This window comes from Elephantulus edwardii, unplaced genomic scaffold, assembly GCF_000299155.1.
Source record: "Elephantulus edwardii isolate Elephantulus edwardi_28Jun2011 unplaced genomic scaffold, EleEdw1.0 scaffold00070, whole genome shotgun sequence".
Classification (NCBI taxonomy): Eukaryota; Metazoa; Chordata; class Mammalia; order Macroscelidea; family Macroscelididae; genus Elephantulus; species Elephantulus edwardii.
This window is the reverse complement of record NW_006399820.1, coordinates 9,706,152-9,725,965: the sequence shown is the minus strand read 5'-3', so window position 1 is coordinate 9,725,965 and position 19,814 is coordinate 9,706,152. Positions and strand designations below refer to the sequence as shown.

General features: G+C 38.8%; 1 protein-coding gene across 1 annotated transcript in view; it reads left to right on the top strand.

Annotated features, from left to right (window-relative positions):
- The window catches only part of CDKAL1 (CDK5 regulatory subunit associated protein 1-like 1), an 886,114-nt gene that overhangs the window by 100,085 nt on the left and 766,215 nt on the right, over window positions 1–19,814 (top strand). The window contains exon 3 of the mRNA XM_006888658.1: window positions 15,269–15,353. Within this exon, the coding sequence (XP_006888720.1) occupies window positions 15,269–15,353 (85 nt within the window). The remainder of the gene's footprint in view (window positions 1–15,268; window positions 15,354–19,814) is intronic.

Here is a 19,814-nt window from a genome sequence, read left to right as displayed (position 1 = left end):
AAGTGGAACATTTTACATTTTTAAGTGGAGTCATACAAGTCTTTTGTGACTTTTTCACCTAGCATATTGCTTTTACCATTCATCTGTGTTGTTGCATGCCTCAGTCCTTTATTTTTCTTGTACAGTAATATTCCATTACAATATGAAAATGCCATCATTTATTTAGCCATTGAGCATTTGACAGACATTTGAGTTGCTTCTACTCTTTGCCCATTATAAATAATGCTGTTTGGGACATATGTTTTCAATCATACCTTGGAGTAGAATTTGTAGATCACAAGGTGGGACCATGTTTAATTATTAGAGAAACCGCCGAAGCCTGTTTTACGTTCCCATCCACAGCGGTTTGATTGTTCCAGTTTCTCTATCTCCTTGCCGACATGTTATTTTCTTTTTGAAGTATTGTTTCAATATGGCTATGACTTTTATTCTTCTGATGGCTAATGAGGTTGTGATACTCTTCACGTGACTATTTGTCTTTTGGATATCTTCTTTGGAGAAATATATATTCCTGTAACTGGCTAATTTTCTAATTGAGTTATTTTTTCAGCATATGGCTGCAGTAGTTCTTTGTACTGTCTCTAGTTTTTGGATACAAAATTCCAATAAGAACACATTAATTTTGACATTTTATTGGGGAATTAGAAAATACATCAAACCAACTAATTGTTAATTTTGAGTCCCTTGAAAGTAGCAAATTTTAAATCTGAAAGCTAAATTTGGAATTAGATGGCATTGGCATTAATTTTAAGAATAGTAACATTAACAAATTTCTCAGATGAATTTGAGTTAGACAATGTTTGTTATTTTTTCAGGATTCTCTGGTGCTTATGTGCATGGTGTTAAATATTTAAATATCCACTTTTTCTTCTCCTCAGGAAGTGCCCCGCTACTGTAACAGAGGAAAAAGTGTTCTATTATTACTTCTCCTTTCCCAAATAGTCCTTTACTGCAATACTCTAGTATTTATTTCAAATTAGTGAAACATTTTTGGGATTTCACAGCTTGCTGCAGTCCTTTTTATATTATGAAGAGTCACTACTATTAATTCATTATCTATGAATTTCTGTGGATTGATTAAATATTTATTGAATAACTATTATGTACATAGCTGACTTGTTTTGTTTCTCTCCAAGGGTGATAGTCAAAATATCTAACATTGGCAGGGCATAGGCTCAAGCACCCCCAAGTTGGAATGGTCTCTGACCTTTAACTTCTATTTTGTGTGTGTTCAAGTCTCTTTCTTTTCATTTATTAGTCATTTGGTGTCACCCCTCGTCATACTTCAAGTGTAAGGAACCTAAGCCTATTCTGTAGGCTTTGTTTTGATCTAGAGTCTTCTTTTGTCTTGAAAATACCCAGTGGGTTTTCCTTTTTTTTTTAATAATCACCAAATTGGAATTTATTATTATTATTTTTTTTACCTAGAAAACTTACGATCTAAAAATTTAGAGATGACTCTTGCATTAGAGAGAATTCATGCTCTACAGATAATCCAAACTTCCCTTCGAGGATATACTTCTGCACTCTGGATGTGGTGCTGATCATGGGAACACACCAGCTGAACAGATGATTCAAGTTACTGGTTTATACTAAACAATTGAGGGTGGTACTTAACCTGAATGGGGACCAGATGTTCTGGAAATTTTCAAGGGTGTAGTTTTTCTTGGTTGTTAAGATATTTTTCCCCCCTTTGAATAAATACAGCTTTTCCAGTATATCACTTTGAAAATATTTGAATGAGGAAAGAAAGGTTCTATAGAGAAAATACATTTAAGGATAAAATTGTATTTTTTAACAACTATTTTTTTATTCATATATGATCAATACTCAGTAATTACTGTCTCCCCCTCTTATCAAAACATAGATATTTAAGTACCTGTTTGACAGTATCTTACTTTCTCAAATTTTCAGATATCCATATCTGTAGATAATTCATGACTATTACCTATATTAAAACAAAGCAACTATAATTTTCCTTTGGCTGGTTGGTAACTTTTGAAGTTGCCTTTTGGCAACCATAGAGAGATGAGCTCATTAATAAGGTGTTGGTGAGAGAGTGTTTTTTACATTGTACTCGATCCACAATCAACATTCTGATTAGCAGCCTCAAGAAATCAAAAAGTGTGTTGGATTTGGGGAAATTGACTCTCAAGAACCTCTCTTAAATGTTAAAGAACAAGAACAGCAGTTTGAAGACTAAAGTGTGCCTGATCCAACACACAATATATTTTTAAAATTTTTACTTTATATTGTTTTGCTTACAAAGTTTATATACATTTTGTTCCACATCCTTCATTCATATTAACACATGAAATTTTAATTTGCTTGGTATGAATCTGAAAGTTGGACAAGAAATAAGGAAGAAAGTAGAAGAATCTATGCCTTTGAGTTGTGATGTTGGTGAAAAGTACTGAATATGGACTGCCAAAAGAAAAAAAAATATCTTGAAAGAAGTGTAGCCAGAGTGCTGCTTAGAGGCGAGTATGAGGAGACTTTCTCTTAGATACTTAGGGATGTGGTCAGAAATGGGTAGTCTCTGACAAAGCACATCTAACTTGTGAAGGTGGAGAATTAGTGGAGGGAAGGAGGATCTTCAGTGGGAAGGACTGATGCAGTGATTGTAGCAGTTAAATCATGTCAACAGAGATCTTGTGAACTGCTCAAGATTGGGTCAGATTTCCTTGTGTGGAAGGCATTGGATCGCTTGAGTCAGAACTGACTCAACAGCACCTAACAAGAACATTATTTAAGGCACAGGAACAGATAACCTATGAGTGAGCTTTTAGATTGAGTACATTTTGAAGTAATTATTTTTTTCAGCATCAAAAGAGCAGTTTACTTTGGAATAAAGACAGGATTGAAAGGTCTGCCTTTCCTTCTGATTGTGATTGTGACCAGACTTAATTCGCTATGTGATGAATTTTCAGTAGCTATTGGTAGACCATTTTCAGCTATTACTTCTCATTTAAAAGGAAAAAAATGTTCTTATTTCTTCATCGAGTAAACAGAGTTCAAGCTGACCCTTGGTTTCCTCATCTTAATTCTGTGAAGGCTCAGCAGGACTATTTTAAAAGAACACGCTCATTATGAGTAATCTCCGTGAGTAAGTGCTTTCCTTCAGGACAGCGTATGTTCTGCTTCGCTCAGGAGTGCACCATATAATCACTGACATTATACAGTTGAGGGCCATTTCTTGCTCTGTTTCAGATAGGCACTTAGTATCTTTCTTTCATTTCTACTTTTCCTTTTCTTGTCCTTCCTCACTTTTTCCTGACTCCTTTAGCCCCAACTAAGGGAAGAATACTTTCTCATAGATCACTTTCTTGCTTTCCAAAAACATGCTTCCTCCATGCTGTGCATTACACAGTTTGAATGAAGAACAATAAATGAAATGTAGGGGGAAAAATAAGAATGCACTGCCAAGAATTTTTATTTTCTCTTGCATTGGCTTTAAAAGTTATTTTTCAAGATGTTCCTTAAAAGTGTTTTTAAGTTCTCTTATGAAAACATATGCTACTCTAAGGAGCTCTGTGGCCTAGTGGCAAGAAGCTGCATTCATCACTGAAGGAACATGGTACGAATCCACCAGACGCTGTGCCTGGAGAAGGAGGGGCAACTTCCTCCTGTGCCAGTTGGATCCGATTTGATGGCACACAATAAGAAAAAAAAATTTAAAACAACAACAATATACGCTACTCTCTAAGTGCCTAGGACATACATGTACAATGATTTGTATTATGTAAGTATCCTCCAGAGAGCTCAGGTGGCTTAGTGGTAAGAAACTGCCCTGCAGTCCCGAAGGCACGCTGTTTGAATCCACCAGCTGCTCCACGGAGAAGGATGGGCATTCTCCTCCCATGTGGTTAACTGCCTCTGAAAACCTGGTGGAGGGTCAGCTTTGCGTTGGTTCCTACTGGATTTTACTCATTAACAACATGATCATCAACAACAACTAAGCTCCTAGCATAATATTAAGTATCATGACAATTTACATTTCTTTTCCAGTGTTTTATAGGGGAGGGGGCTCTGGTGGCCTAGTTGTAAGAAGCTGCGCTGCAATCCCAAAGACACCAGGTTCTCTGTGAGAGAAGGATGGGCAATCCCCTCCCGTGGGATTTACTGCCTCTGAAAACCCACTGGAGTGTCAGCTATTGATCTGTTCTGACTTGACACAATAACTACAAGGGGTGGGAGAGAGAAGCTGTTACATCTCAAACAATCAAGTTTCCCCCTCTTCCCCACCTCTTTGTTTTGTACTTGGTGAATTTTTCTTTGTTTCAATACCCTCAACCTCTTTACTTAAATCTATGAATATTATTGTTGTTATGTGCCTTTGAGTTGACTCCCCTGTATAGTGACCCTCTGCTCTAAAGACTGAAGCTCTGTCAGATCTCCCCTATTCTCACAGTCACTCCCTGCCTGCATCTTTATTGTAACCACTAGGCCAATCTAGCTCATTATGGTTCTGCTCATTAAGGTTTTGTTGACCCTTTACCAAAGGGAGCTCTCGTGGCTTAGTCCATAGAGAGTTGCACTGCTAACCCAGAGGCCACACTTCTCTAGAGGTTTGACTCCACCAGTGGTTTAGAGGGAGAAAGATGAGCAGTCTCCTCCCCTGCAATTTACAGTCCAGGGACCTCAGTGAAACTGTCTGAGTTGATTCCAGTGACAGCAGTGAGTTACTGAGTATCTACTAAGCATGTCTTCTCTAGGGAATGGGTTTTCCTGGTAACATGCTCAAAGTATAAGAGAGCAAATCTCACCATCCATGCTTCTAAAGGAGCATTCTGGCTGCTCTCTCCTTATTGTTCTGTGTTGCTCTTCTGGTTGACTTTGAAATGGAACAGTTGTGTAAGAGAAATGTTTTGTTCCCCTGCATGGTGTTGGCATGGACCATGTCTTCGTATTCTGTAAGGCCACCATTATGCAGAAGCCTGCAGGCTGAAGGCATGAAAGCTTGTTGCAAGAGTCAGCCTGCTGGTTTGGAGTCATAATCTCACATTCATTATTCATTCTCCTTTTACTTCCATGGCTCCCACGAGGACTGACGGCCAAGGATTGACATGCTCAAGATCCCAGAAATTTTGGAAATGGCAAAACAGCTGTTTCTGAAGTCTGATTAATAGTTTTCTTAGAACTATAATGAGATAACCTCAAGGCCATATGTAGTATTTCTTGATTTTGTTTTTAGATTTCTCAGAGTTATTTTTGATTAAGAGGCAAAGAGCCACTAATGAGGCATTTTGATTTTCTTAATTTCATCGAGTCAGGAGTCAGTTTGTCTGGGTTTCTTATCCTAGGTCAGCTTCCAACTGTGTGATTTTAGGGAAGTTCTTTTCCCCCTGTAAGCAGTCAATCCCTCTTCTGTAAAACTGGAATAAAATTGAAAACATACCTCAAAAGATTGCTGGGGGGACTATATGAAGAAGTGGATGTGCTACATTCATTTCTGGTCATGTGCTATGTACCCAATAATGTGAACTGTTATTATTAATCAGATTCAGATTTTTTTGAATTTAAAGAAATATTTATAATATTTATAATTTAAAAGAAATATTTATAAAGAAATAGTTTGAGAAAGTAAATGTGCTTTTATGAAAACAAATATTAACTTGTTTTCTCTCCTTATACTGACAGTGGGTGGCTTGTTTATGGTGAACATTTTCTTGGTTGTGAATATAAAAGCTTTAAGCAATGGGGAGATGCACCTCAGAAGTTCTAGGTCAGATCACCGTATCCTTCATATGAGAGTCACAGCTATCAAATTGTTATGTTCTTACCTTAAAATGAAAGAAAACTATTGATTCTTAATTTTAAAGGAAAGAAAACAAGGCTTGATTAGTTTTTTGAAATGAGAAAAAAGTTATATCTGTTTTAAAAAATAATCAAACATTAATGAGTCTTCCAGCATTAAGCTTTAACTTTTTAAAAAGACATTTCAATACTATGCATGCTTCTTCTTGTTAGGTGCTGTCAAGTTGAGTATGACTCATAGTGATTCTGTGAGCAAAAGATCTGAACTCTAGGGAGCTCTGGTGGCAAGAAACTGCACGGCAATCCTGAAGGTGTGTGGTTCATATCCACCATATGCTCCACTGGAGAAGGAGGGGCAATCTCCTCCTGTACCAGTCAGCTCTGATTAAATGGTACATGACAAGAAATGAAGAAGGACAAAAAAATCTGAACTCTGTTCTACCCTGCGCTAGCTTCACACTTCCTGACATAAAAGAGCCCATCACAGCAGCCACTGTGTCAGTCCACCTGCTTGAGGATCTTTCTCTCCTTCTCCCAATCCTCTGCTCTTCCCTGCATCATGTCCTTCTCCAAAAAAATAGCCCCGTCTAGTAACATGATCAAAAGTATGTGAGGCGAATACATTTTTTAAGAGACATAAACACAGGTTATATACATGGATTTCACCTGATGGTATGCATAGAAATCAAATAGATTACATCTGTGGAAAGAACCCCTGGAGAAGCTCAATATCAGCTGTGAAAACTAGGCCAGGAGCTGATTGTTGAACAGTCCACCAACTACTCATATACAAGTTTAAGCTGAAGTTGAGGGAAATTAAACCAAATCCACCGGAACCAAAATATGACTTTGAGTCTATCCCATCTGAATTTCAAAACCATCTCAGGAACAGGTTTGAGGCCTTGAACACTAATGAGTGAAAACCAGACAAGTTGTGGGAGGATATCAAGGGTATCATCCAGGAAGAGTGCAAACGGTCATTGCAAAGACAGAAGAGGAAGAAAAGACCAAAATGGATGTCAGAAGAGACTCTGAAAATTGCACTGGAATGCAGAGAAGACAAAGCACAAGGAAGAATTCAAGATATTAAAGAGTTAAATAAAAGATTTCAAAAGGCAGCATGGGATGACAGTAAAATATTACAATGAAATGTGCAAGGAGTTGGAGTCAGAAAATCAAAAGAGCCGAACTCGCTTAACGTTTCTTAAGCTCAAGGAACTGAAGAACAAATTCAAACCTCGAGTTGCTATAATCAAGGATGCTTTAGGCAGAATATTAAATGCTCCAGGAAGTATTAAAAGATGGAAAGAATATACTGAGTCACTGTATTGAAAGGAATTGGCAGACACAGAAGAATTTCATGAAACAACATGAGCAAGAGCCTATGGTGCTGAAAGAAGTTCAGGCTGCTTTGAAGGAAATGGCAAAAAATAAGGCTCCGTTTAACATATTTTGGACATGTTGTAAGGAGAGACCGGCCCTTGGAGAAGGACATCATGCTTGGGAGGGTGGAGGGACAGCGCAGGAGGGAAGGCTCTCTATGAGGTGGATTGATTCAGTGACGGAGGTAATCGGGATAGGAGTGTCAGAGACAGTGCAATTGGCACAGGACAGAGCAGAGTTTAGGGCTGTTGTACATAGGGTCACTATGTAAGTGACTCGACGGCACATAACAACAACAGCAACAACCAGATTGGCAGAAGTCTAGGGTTTACTGGCATGTTTCATTGGTGAGGCTGTGGTTAGGCAGAGACTCTTGTGTAATGATCATGGCAGTACCAAATGACTGACTCCTCTGATAGAGAATGTTAAAATATGTAGGGGGATCACATCTGAAATCTTTATTTGGCCCAGTAATACTTTTTATTTGGACTTGGTCACAAAGGCAATTTTGGAAAAATAGGAAATAATTGATAAGGACAAGATGTTCTTTTCATAACTATTAGTAATAGAGAAAGACTGTAAACAACTGATGTTGTCGTCTAGATTCTATCTGGCTAGCCTGGAATTTCCGGCTTTCTAAACCTGTCTTGATATCCCATCGCTGGCATTGGCAACATCTGGCTAATGTGCGGATGATTTTTGCTGCATATCAGGGTTAATAATGCTTTAGGCTAAATCTCAAAGGAGATAGAATCTTCCTGTTGGTACTTTCTATGCCTTACCAAGCATGATGAATTCTTACTGTCTTTCCTTTTCTTGATGCCTAACTACTTTTCTGTCTATCAAAGACCCTTTTCTAATTATGCTTCTGTTTCCAGGCACTAGCTAACCTGATTTGCAAAACCAGAAGGTGCTAACCTCCTCTTAGCTGCAAGTTGTAGTCTGTTTGCAAATGTGTTTATTTTGGGACATGAGAGTCTAGAAAGGCAGATCTTCTGGTATTTCCTGCTTTGTTTTAATTACTTCCACTATAAGGTTGTTGTTTGTTGTTTAGGTGCTGTGCCAAGCACTACTTATCACAACCCTATGAGCAATAGATCTGAATCTTGTCTTATCCTGTGCCATCCTCACCATCTTTTTATATAGTTGAGGCTTTGCAGCAGTCACTGTCAATCCAGCTTGATGGGAGTCTTCCTGTCTTTCGCTGCCCCTCCCCTCTTCCAAGCATGGTATCCTTTTCCAAGGAATTGCCTCTCTTAGCAACATGTCTAGAGTATGAGAAATGAAGCTTTGCCATCCTTGCCCGTGCTCACTGGCTCTTCCCCTCTACGCTCCATGTTCTCAGATACATCTGCTCATACCTCCACAATGTTGATGTTTGAAATGAGATGTATTTATATTAGTAAAAGCATTATTGCGATGCTACTTTTCCCATTCCTCTTGAAAACCTGCAGCATTGATGGCCTGCCTCCTAGTTGATTGCATCTTAGAGTTCAGGACATGGGCTCATAAAGGGGTAAACCATGTGAACCAGCATTCTTTATCGGCACGTTTTTTCTTTTTGTGAAGTGAGTTTGCTGTATGTCTTGGTACAGTGGGGCCTTTGCTTGATGATTGCTGTAGAGCAAGCAAATATTCTAAGCCAAGAAAGGAAAAGTAAACAAAAATAATCAACTGTGGAGGACCAGCTTATTTTTTTGTTAACAGTAATACCATTTGTACATGTAACTTTCTTGAGTTTTTAGAATTTGCTATATTGATTGTTGTAATTATGTGCCCTTGAGTTGGAATGGATTTATAACTGACCCTCTGGCAGATTTGCAGATGCTAGAAATCTCATTTTCTTCTAGGTCGTGTAGCCCTGGTGTGTCCACTTGCTGTACAGAGGTATTTATGTCTGAGCCTGACAGACTCCCTTCAGCTCTCATTTCAGCTAACCACATGCCTGATCCATATTTCAAATTAGACTATTTTTTAAATTTTTTATTTATTTATTTTTTTTCATTTCAATGAACATCTACAGAGATTTTGGAATTCCATTCACTCATTGTTGCACTTTTCTCCCCGCCCGCCCCACTCCTTCAAATTAGACTATTAATAGGTATTGCACACATAATGTGATCAAAATCAGAATTCATTTCAAGTCCTTCCAAATGTTTGATTTCGAAATTTTCTTCTTAATAAATGACCCCACAAAACAGCTAAAACCCAGGCCAAAATCCTTTTCATGTGTTTAGGAATCCTGTTTTAATTCCTTCTTGCACATCTCATGTCTTATCAGTGAGTTCTCTTGGTTCTGTCTTCAAAATATGTCCTTTATTAACTCTTCACCTTAGCTGTTCCTACAAACTCACTTAGTCTTAGTCCAGTGCAGCAGCATCCATGTGGTCTTTTCGCCCTTATTTTGTTTTTCACTGCCTTTGCTTTTGCCTCAACTGAAAGCTTTCCTTTATAGAAAATAGAAATTAGCTCATGTTTTAAACCCATTGATAAGTTGTATCACACTCAGAAGAAAGCCAGACTTCTGAGTTGGGCCACCATAATCTGGTTCCTGCCTCTTCCTCTAGCCTGTACTCTTCTACTGTTCCTTCTTCACTCTGCTCCATCACACTGGTCTTCTCTCTGTTATTGGAACATAAAAATAGTGGTCGTGTTTTATGTCCTCTTATGATACCTTCGCAGAATGCTTCTCTCATTCTCTTTTTCTCTGGAAATCCTCTGATGATATCTTCTCATATATTTTCATTTTTGTATGAGGGACTCTTTCCACCATCCAGTTTTCAACTTTTCAGGGTGGTAACTTACTATTATCTATTAGCTCATTTTTAGTAATTATTATAGGGAATATTCACAGCAAAAACATGCCAGTTCTGGTTTCTACATGCCCATTGTTTCCATTCTTTGATTTATGCAACCATTCTCATCTTCTTCTGAGTTGTTCCTTCCCCATTAACATTAACATTAACTACCTTATAAGGTTCTGTGTTATCTTTTGAGTTGCTGTTACCAGTTTGGTACCGGATTTTTTTTTTTAAACAATGCTCTAAATAGAATGTTTTTTTAAATTATTCTTTGACATTAAGAAGACTTCAGGAGATATTTTTGGTTTAAAATTTAAAGTTTATCTGAGGAAAATAGTTTTACTTTCCACAGCTATATTCTCAGTACCTAGAACAAAGCTTGGTCTAGAGTAAGTTCTCCTTATATTTTGATTATTGACTGTTTGATTTATGTCTTTAAGTTGAACTTTTAATAATTGATCTTTTGACCCTAGTAAGTAGGATGTACTAACACGAAACTGCTGACTGAGTTCAGAAGTAATTGCATTAAGTTCGCTGGAGCTGACACTTTTTCTGTCTTCTTTTCCCAGAGTGTAGGGCGAAAGGTTTACCATAAGACTTGTCAATATTGTGGTGTTTTGGTGTATTCATAGGATTCCTATTGATTGCAATTACTGCATCACCAACGACAGTCTACACTTTATTTGGAAAGTCAGTACATTCACACATTGAGAAAATTCCGGAGTGGAAGGATTTGCCATCTTTATTGCTGGGATTCTTCTTGAGGGACCTTTTACTAAAATTTCCTACAAAGTTGTCTGATGACTAAAAGGTGGTAGAGGAGAGGAGTGAGCCATGATAAAGCCATTTCCTGGGACATGAAGCCAGTTTGTGCCTTTTGATTATTTATTTTTTTAAGTGCTATTTTTTTTTTTCATCATTAACTAACAGACTTCCATAGTTTTTTTTCTTTTTTTATTGCACACAGGATGATGTTTTCTTATCTGTGTAAAACTTTGCTCATATTATTGTTTAGTCTTTCAAAGCTTGACATTCTTCCAGTAAATATTTACTGAGTGTCTATTCTGTACCAGGCACTGTAATATGTGCCGGGGATCTATTGTGACTAACATAAATATTTGTCTGAGAGGTCAGTGACTTTCTTAAAGCTTATTTGAGAAGATCAGATGCCAGTCAGAATATTCGGAGGTGGTAGAATGCTATGTACCTGTTGTCTCACACATTATCTCTTTATTACCTCTCTGTTTCTGCTTGCACAGAGGAGCCCTGGTGGTGCAGGGATCAAACTGCTCAGCCGCAAATCAAAAGGTGGGCAGTTCAAGCTTACCAGGCACTTGATGGGAGGAAGATGCAGCTGTTTGCTTGTGAAAAGATTGACAGTTACACTGAGTAGTGTTACAGGCTCCTTGAATGTCAGTCTGATGCCCATCACTGCCAGGCTCTGAGGATTCAGAGAACAGCAAATAAAATGTTGGCTTCAGCATGCCTTAGTAGTAAGGATAGGCTGGCAGATGAATAATTGTAATGCAGAATTATAAAGGGCAATAATAGTCTATGTGCAGTTTACCGTGGGTACTCAGGGATGAGGCCTCTATGCAGGTATCACACTAAATCAGTAGCAGAAATATGACTTAGTTATTACCTTGGCATTAGGAGGGTGATGACATGCCTATGATTGTTTTTGGAGGAAAGAAAATGATTTACAAACTCCAAAAACCTACTACTGTTAAGTTGGAACTGATTCATAGCCGACCCTCCAGTGGGTTTGCAGAGGCAGTAAATTGCATGGGAGGGGGTTGTCCATCCTTCTCCCGTGGAGCAGGTGGTAGATTTGAACTTTGTGCCTTTGAAATTGCAGTGCAACTTCTGGGCAGACAGAAATAGCATAGTCTTTAGGAATTCCATATGCCCTTGGGTAGTGTAAGCGGTTTACTTTCAGCATTTAACTTAAAGTTTGTTAGCTTTAACTGAAACAAGGTCATGCTTGGGAAGAAAGACTTGGTGATCTACTTTTGTAAGGATTAGGCCAGTGGCAACTGATGGAGCACAGTTCTCCTTTATAGGACATGGGTTCACCCTGACTAAGAATGACAGAACAGCTGTAGTTTTGATTTTGTGACTTTGGTTTAGGAATTCTGACTGGATTGGTAAGGTCTGAGGGTCCGGTTAATGTAGTGAGTAAACAATACTGGTGCTGGAAAGGCAAGTGGCTGCATCTGGCTAGGCTTTGTGTACCAACTGCAGAGCATTGGGAGGTTGAAAGCAGAGTGCTAGGATCTGTTGATAATTAGATAAATACTGAAAAGGGTTATGTAGGGGAGTCATTTTCAGGGAACTAAATGGAGTTAAAGAGATGGGTGATGAATAAGGATTACAGAGGAAGAATTGATAACTTAGAACTGTGGTGTTGGAGGAGAGTCCTGACTATTCCAGAGACAGCCAAAAGAACAAACATGTATCTTGGAGAAGCTGCAGCCAGAGTGCTCTTCGGAGACAAAGGTGATAAAATTTTGTCTCACAGACTTTGGACATGATGCTAGGAGAAGCTGTTCCTTGGAGAGAGGCATCATACTTGGGGAGGTGGAGCGTTGGCGAAAGAGACCTCAACCAAGTGGATTGATACAAGCATCTGCAGCAACGGGCTCAAGTGCTTCGGATGGTGAAGATGGCACAGGATAGGACAGGATTGACATTTTTTTGTTCCTAGGGTCTCTATGAGTTGTATTCTACTTGATGGCCCCTAACACCAAAAAGAGGAGTTAAGTGAATACCTATATTTTCTTGGTTTAATCAGAGAATTGACATAGCTATCAGGATTGGTGGAAGATCTATTAACAATCTGCATTATGCAGATGACACAACTCTGCTTGCTGAAACTGAGGAGGACCTCATGCACTTGCTGCGAAGGGTCAGGGACTGCAGCCTTCAGTATGGACTGAGGCTCAATGTCAAGAAGACAAAGATTCTCAACACTGGACCAATTGGCAGCGTCAGGATGGATGGCGAAGAATTGAGATTGTTCACAGCTTCAGTTTGCTCGGCTCCACAGTTAACACTCTTGGCCCTAGCAGTCAGGAAATAAAAAAGTGTATCGCGATGGGAAAGTCTGCTGTTAGGGACCTCTCTAAAGTACTCAGGAACAACGGTGTCTCTCTGGAGACTAAGGTGCGCCTGATACAGGCCATGGTATTTGCAATCGCTTGTTACACATCAGAGAGTTGGACAATGACTAGGGAGGACAGAAGGAGAGTGGATGCTTTTGAGCTGTGGTGCTGGAGAAGAGTACTGAATGTACCATGGACTGCCAGGAAAACAAACAGATTCATCTTGGAGAGGATTAAACCAAGCTACTCCTTGGAGGCAAGGATTCTGGGGCTTCGTCTGACATATTTTGGACATGTTGCCCGGAGGGACGGGTCCTTGGAGAGGGACATCATGCTTGGGAGGGTGGAGAGACAGCGCAGGAGGGGAAGACCCTCTATGAGATGGATTGATTCGGTGACTGGGGTAATCGGGATGGGTGTGTCAGAGGCAGTGCGGTTGGCGCAGGATAGAGCAGGGTTTAGGACTGTTGTGCATGGGGTCGCTATGAGTCGAAAACGACTCGACAGCACATAACAACAACAATGCTTTATAAAAGGATGCTGGGTGAGAAAACAGAATTGAGAAGAGATCTAGAATCAGTGAGACAAGGTAGGAGGGATCAGAATATCCCACTGGAATACAGCTGTAGGAGATTTGATGACACAATCCCAGAGTGTTAGGGTGCTAACCAGAAGTCTCCATGTGTCTGGTGGTTCGAATCCAGCAGCTGCTCTGAGGTTGTCTCCCTTTATGATTTCAAGCCCCCGGACACCACTGGTGGGTCTCTATGAGTCAGAACCAACTCGACGACAGTGATAGATTAGGAAGGAGGTCCCCTTGCCTTTTATTGTTGTGTCTTATAAAAGTTTTTGCCCCATTACAAATCTGTGACACACTCATGTCATGCCTATGTCAGTTGAAGCTAACTCCCCAAATAGAGGGAGCTGAAATCTGCTTCTTCAACGTCTATGGCTTTCAACCTTAGCTTGTGTTATCCTTGATATGCTGTGAATATGCGACAGTTTTAAGTTTTATTTTCATTCCATTGTGATATTCAATTTAAAAGGGTTTTGTTGGTAATTAATGGTGTATATTAAACATATTTACCAATTTATACATTATCCTTAATTACAATGATGGGTTTGGATTATTTGTTAAATTGCTAATGAGTGTGTAACAAAATTTCATCACATTGATTGGGAAGAATAAAAAGCTCACCTTAAGGCAAATCATTAACTTTTTCAAGGAAGACCAGTTATAGTGGAGCATTTTCATGAAAATATATTAACATATACTGAAAAAAGTTAACATATACTTTAAAAGAGGGTACTAATTTTATATTTAGAAATTGTTGTTGTTGTTATGTGCCGTCAAATCACTTGCGACTCATAGTGACCCTATGTACAACAGCCCTAAGCTCTGCTCTCTCCTGTGCCAGTTGCACTGTCTCCGACACACCCATCCCGATTACCCCAATCACTGAATCAATCCACCTCCTAGAAGGCCTTCCTCTCTTGCGCTGTCTCTCCACCCTCCCAAGCATGATGTCCTTCTCCAAGGACCTATCCCTCCTTACAACATGTCCAAAGTATGTCAAACGAAGCCTCAGATACCTTGCCTTCAAGGAGCAGCCTGGTTTAACCCTCTCTAGGATGAACCTGTTTGTCTTCTTAGCAGTACATAGTACATTCAATACTCTTCTCCAGCACCACAGCCCAAAGGCATCAATTCTCATTCTGTCCTCCCTAGTCATTGTCCAACTCTCTGATGCTTAACAAGTGATTGCAAAGACCATGGCCTGTATCAGGTGCGCCTTAGTCTCCAGAGACACTATTGCTCTTCAGTACTTTGGAGAGATCCCAAAACCCTGTATTAGACATATTTGATTAATTTTTTTTATTTAAAGTTATTTAGTTGCTTTCACTTCAGTTCTGTGGATTTATTGAATATTCCTAAATATTGAAAATGTAAAGAAAAGATTACTCTTTTTACATTTTGAATAATACAGATGTAGTTTTATCTTTTTACAGGTTTAATTTTATATGTACTTTTAAGTATGTTGCCCATATTTTAACAGTTAATGTACTATAGTATAATTATTTTATTCTATTCACTGCTTCCCTCTCTAGCCTTCCCAAGGCCTATTAATGTCTCAGCATCATCTGAATAAGCAGTGAATATTTTTGAGTGATTAAATATGATACTTACTTTTCTTTTCTGCATTTTTTTAATCTTTTTAATAGAAAATGCATCCGATGCAGACTTATGGCTTCTGAACAGTTGTACTGTAAAAAACCCAGCTGAAGACCACTTTAGGAACTCAATTAAGTAAGTAGAACTTGTTTGATATTTTTCCTCTGTGTTTGTAAGTGAAATCGGAATTAGTATCAGGAAATTAACTTTTCAAAGATGCTAATGTCAACAAAAGCCTTCAGTATGTGGCAGCGGGAGAATATCTGTCTATCTATATATGACTGGTGTATTTTAAATTTATTATACTTTTGTGACGTTATAAGGTAAAGAATTGAACTTTAATGTAAAATTTTTTCAGTAGGTGGTTTGATTAGATCTGTGTCCATTTAAACTTTAATAGATGTTGCCTTCATGAACACAGTTGCTGTGACTATTCTTAACATGTTTTCATGGTACATATATGCAGTTACAATGCTAAGGATTATATACCTGGGATCAAGTTAGAGGTCATTGGTCTATGTCACTTCAAACTTTAATAGGTGATGCCAAACTCTTTCTTAAGTTCATGTTCTAGTGCTCACTTTCACCAGGAAAAGATACACCTTTTTGTTGTTTCCTGCTCTGACCAATACTCAGTATGCTCAGGTAATGGAATTTTTGCCAATTTGGTGTTGAAGTGGTATTTCTGTGTAGTTTTAATTTGCATTTTGAAAGTATTAATGAGGTAGAGCATTGTTTTGTTTGTTTATTGGACTACTTTTTTTGCAGCATGAGTGTTTAGGGTTTTTGTAATTTTTGTTTTCCTCTTTGGTTATCTGTTTCTTGTTTGTGGGAGTAGATGTAGTTCATATAGTGTTGATGTTACGTGCTGCTTTCCTGTTTGCATTATCTGACTTGTCACTGTAATGACTCGTAGTGACCGTAGTGGACGGAGCCATCTCATAGAGTTTTCTGACCTGCAAATCTTTATGGAACTGGGTTGCCATGTCTTTTCTTCCATGGAGCAGATGGTGGGTTTGAACCACCAACCTTTTAGTTAGTAGCTGAATGCTTAACCATGGTGCCACCAGGGATTCTATTTTATATACTTAAAAATTTGACAAATAACAAGAAGATCAAGCCTACTGGCACTGAGTATATTCCCACTGATGGTGACGCTCTTTTGAGCTTCCTACACTGTAAGCCTTAACAGGAACAGACTGCCTTGCCTTGCCTCTGTGGCATGACTGGTGGATTTAAGCTGACAACCTTTTGTGTGACAACCCTACATGCAACTTGTAGTAATCAATAATGTACGCCTTATATATTAAACATGTCACAAATATTTTCTCCCAATTGTGGGCTTGCTTTTTTATTTTCTTTAACTGTTGTTGCTACATTCAGATCTGGGGTGGAAACGTAAATTCTCTGCGACAGGGTCAAATTGGAATGGACTGCCCTGCTGTGAATTCACTTCCCTCTCAGTTTCCTGTGATCTTGCTGAATTGTTTTGGTCAGCTTGATCCCTTGTACATTGATTTTAAAGAGGACATGCTTAAAAGCTGGGCATTCTTTACTAGACAAGCTAAACTACTGTTTGCTTTTAAGAAGACTTCAGGGGATATTTTTGGTTTACGGTTTAAAGATTATCTCAGGGCAGTAGTTATGTGGGTTCATTCAAAGCCTTAATGACTTCAGAAACCCTATGTTCCCCCTAAATTTGTAAGTCTGTTCTGCATTTCCCCTTTTTGGTCAGGATTCTTCTCTAGAATCTTTATTTAAAATAGTCAGTAATGGGAGCTGGGTACCTTCCAGTTCTGGTCTCCCGGTAAGAGGCATGGAGGCAATTAGTTACACATTCTATTTTCTCTTCCTGTTCCATACTCTCCTCCTTTTTCCTTTGTTGCTCCAGGTAAATAGAGACCAATTATGCCTTGGATGCTGCTTGCAAGCCTTTAAAAGCCTAGGGACTGTGCCACAAACTAGGAGAAAGAACAAACATGTCAATAAGGCCAGTTAACTGGGATGTCCCGTGAAAACCATGACTGAAAATCTACAAACCAAGGACCCTAACCACAAGGTGTTCTGTTGTACATAATAGCCTCAGTAATTCCTTTTCTTTATCTTATATGTTGTTGTTGCAAAAATAACAGTCACCAAACTAGGCGCAAATTCAGCTTTTTACAGGTATGCAATTTATTGACAGCATTTACCTTAATTGGCTGTGCAGACCCTACCCTTAATCAATGATTTTTTCCATTGATTTTCCAAGGATCTTCCTGGTAACCACTAAGGAACTTTGGTCTCATTTGCCTTTTCTTGTCTTTTTTGTATAAATGAGTTCATAACAGTAGTTTTACTTCTGTGATTGACTTATTTCACTCAGCACAGTGTCTACAAACTCCATCCATATTGTAGAATATATCGAAACAGTATTTTGTATCTATGTGCCTTAGTGGTGTGCAGTCTTTAGGACCTCAGAGGCTAAGCTAAAGGCTGGTGGCTTGAATGAACAACTGTGGTGTGTAAGAAAATTATGGCAGTACGTTTCCATTAAGAGTTACAGCCTTGGAGACCTTATCAGGTGGTTCTGCTCTGTCCTACAGAGCCACTGTGATTGGAGTCAAATGGACAACAGTGTCTTTGGTGTTTGGGTCTGTTATACTATTTCAATGATACTATTTTTTGAAATTATCTGAATGTGTTTACTCCCTTGATTTCAGAGGATTAATCTCAGCAGCAATGTGAAGGTTGGTTGGGAGGATGGAAGACTATAGATCAGACCTGGGGAAACTCAATTGTCGCCAGAGGAATTTTGGGTTGTATTGGTAGCACAGACTGGATGGCATGTGCCTTAGTAAAAATCTGGACTGTTGCTGCTAGTATGAATGTAAATGGTGCTATGTTAACTTGGAAATTTTTTTTCTCTGCAAGATATAATTTGTAAGTGTGTGGGCATTTGTTTACTGAGTGGATCTTTCACTAAGATACATGAAAGCGGAAGTCATGTCTCCTATTCCTTTTGATATCAAGTATTTAGCATGGCCTCTGTTGAGAAAAAAGGATTTCTGTTGAATAAACAGATGGATAAGGATGAAAAAAAAGAATATAGATCAGGAGTCTAGTTAGGACAGAGTGTCTGAAGTCCAGGCATTGTTGACTTTAAATTAAGTAGAGGCATTCAAAGTTGGGAGAAAAAGGTTAATTTGAGACAGAAGAAGTCACTAACTTTATTCACTTCGGGGTCCGTGGTTGGAAAGAAATAGAAAATTTCAGAAGTGGGGATGTGTTCAGTCTGTGAGAAAGAAGTGTTTTGGTTTTGAATTTACTGTGTCTAATGTCACAGCTAAATAATTCAATAAGGTAACAAATATACTTGACATTTATTGAGTGTTTTCATGTGCAGGCACTCTTCTAAATACTTTACATGAATTGGATATTTTCCAGTGTAATTCTTATAGCCCATCAGCAGATTGTAGATTTCCGTTTTTATTCCTATTTTACAAATGAGGCATTGTGGCAGAGAGGGGTTAAAACTGTTTTCTAAGACACAGATGATGGTGGTGGGATTCTGACCCAATCTGCCTGACTGAAGTCTATAGATTTAAATCATTTTCTTATCATGCTTCCCAGATAATGATGTCAGGCTGTAGAAATTGAGCTGGCTGTCAAAGAGTTGCATGCATGCAATTGTTGTTGTTAAGTGCCGTCGAGTCGCAGGCAACTCATAGCAACCCTATGAAGGAGAGTCCTCGACGCTTGGGTGCCTTTCATCCTCTCTCCAGGTTCATAGGGTCTCTGGAGGCAAGCTATTACGGAAGTGGATGCCACTCCTCCTTCCAAATGCATGCAATAGAGATGTTATATTGTTTGAGTAGAGATGAGAGTAGAAAGTGATGACATGTTTTACTGATAAATTGTAGGAACAGAGGAGTTCTAACCTGAACTATGTCTGCAGCAAAGGAAAGATAGTGCTGGTTGTGGTGTTGATACGAAATGGGGCAGGGTGGAACTGGTGTCGTCTTTAAGATTATGAAAAAGAGGAACTATATTGCTATCAGAGAATGCTTTTTTGTTTTATTAGAAGTCTGTCATGCACCCAGATTATTTTATTTTAAATTTTTATTTTCTTATGGCAAAGGGAAGAAAGATATAAAAATATTTTAGGGCTACTGATACTCACTAGGGAGCTCTGTCTGGTGGCCTAGTGGAAGGAGAGTTGCCAAATACAGGCAGCTTGAATCCAGCAGCTGCTCTATAGGAGAAAGATGGGCAGTTCCTACGGTTTAATTTACAGCCTCTGAATACTCATACCTGGTAAAGGGTCATCTGTGAATTGGTTCTGATTTGAAGATAATGGAAATTGGAATGGTTACCAAGGAAGGAGCCTTGGTGGTATATGTAGTGTATTACGTGTTGGGCTTCTAGCCAAAGGTTTTCAGTTCAAATCTACTACAAGTCCCATAGGAGAAAAATGGGCAGCCTCCTCTTACATAGATTTATAGCCTCAGAAACTTAATGGAGGGTGGCCATGAATCAGAATAAATTTGAGGCCACTGAGTTTTTAATACCTGAGAACAGAACTCAGGGACTGTTGTTGCTGTGATTATCAATTTT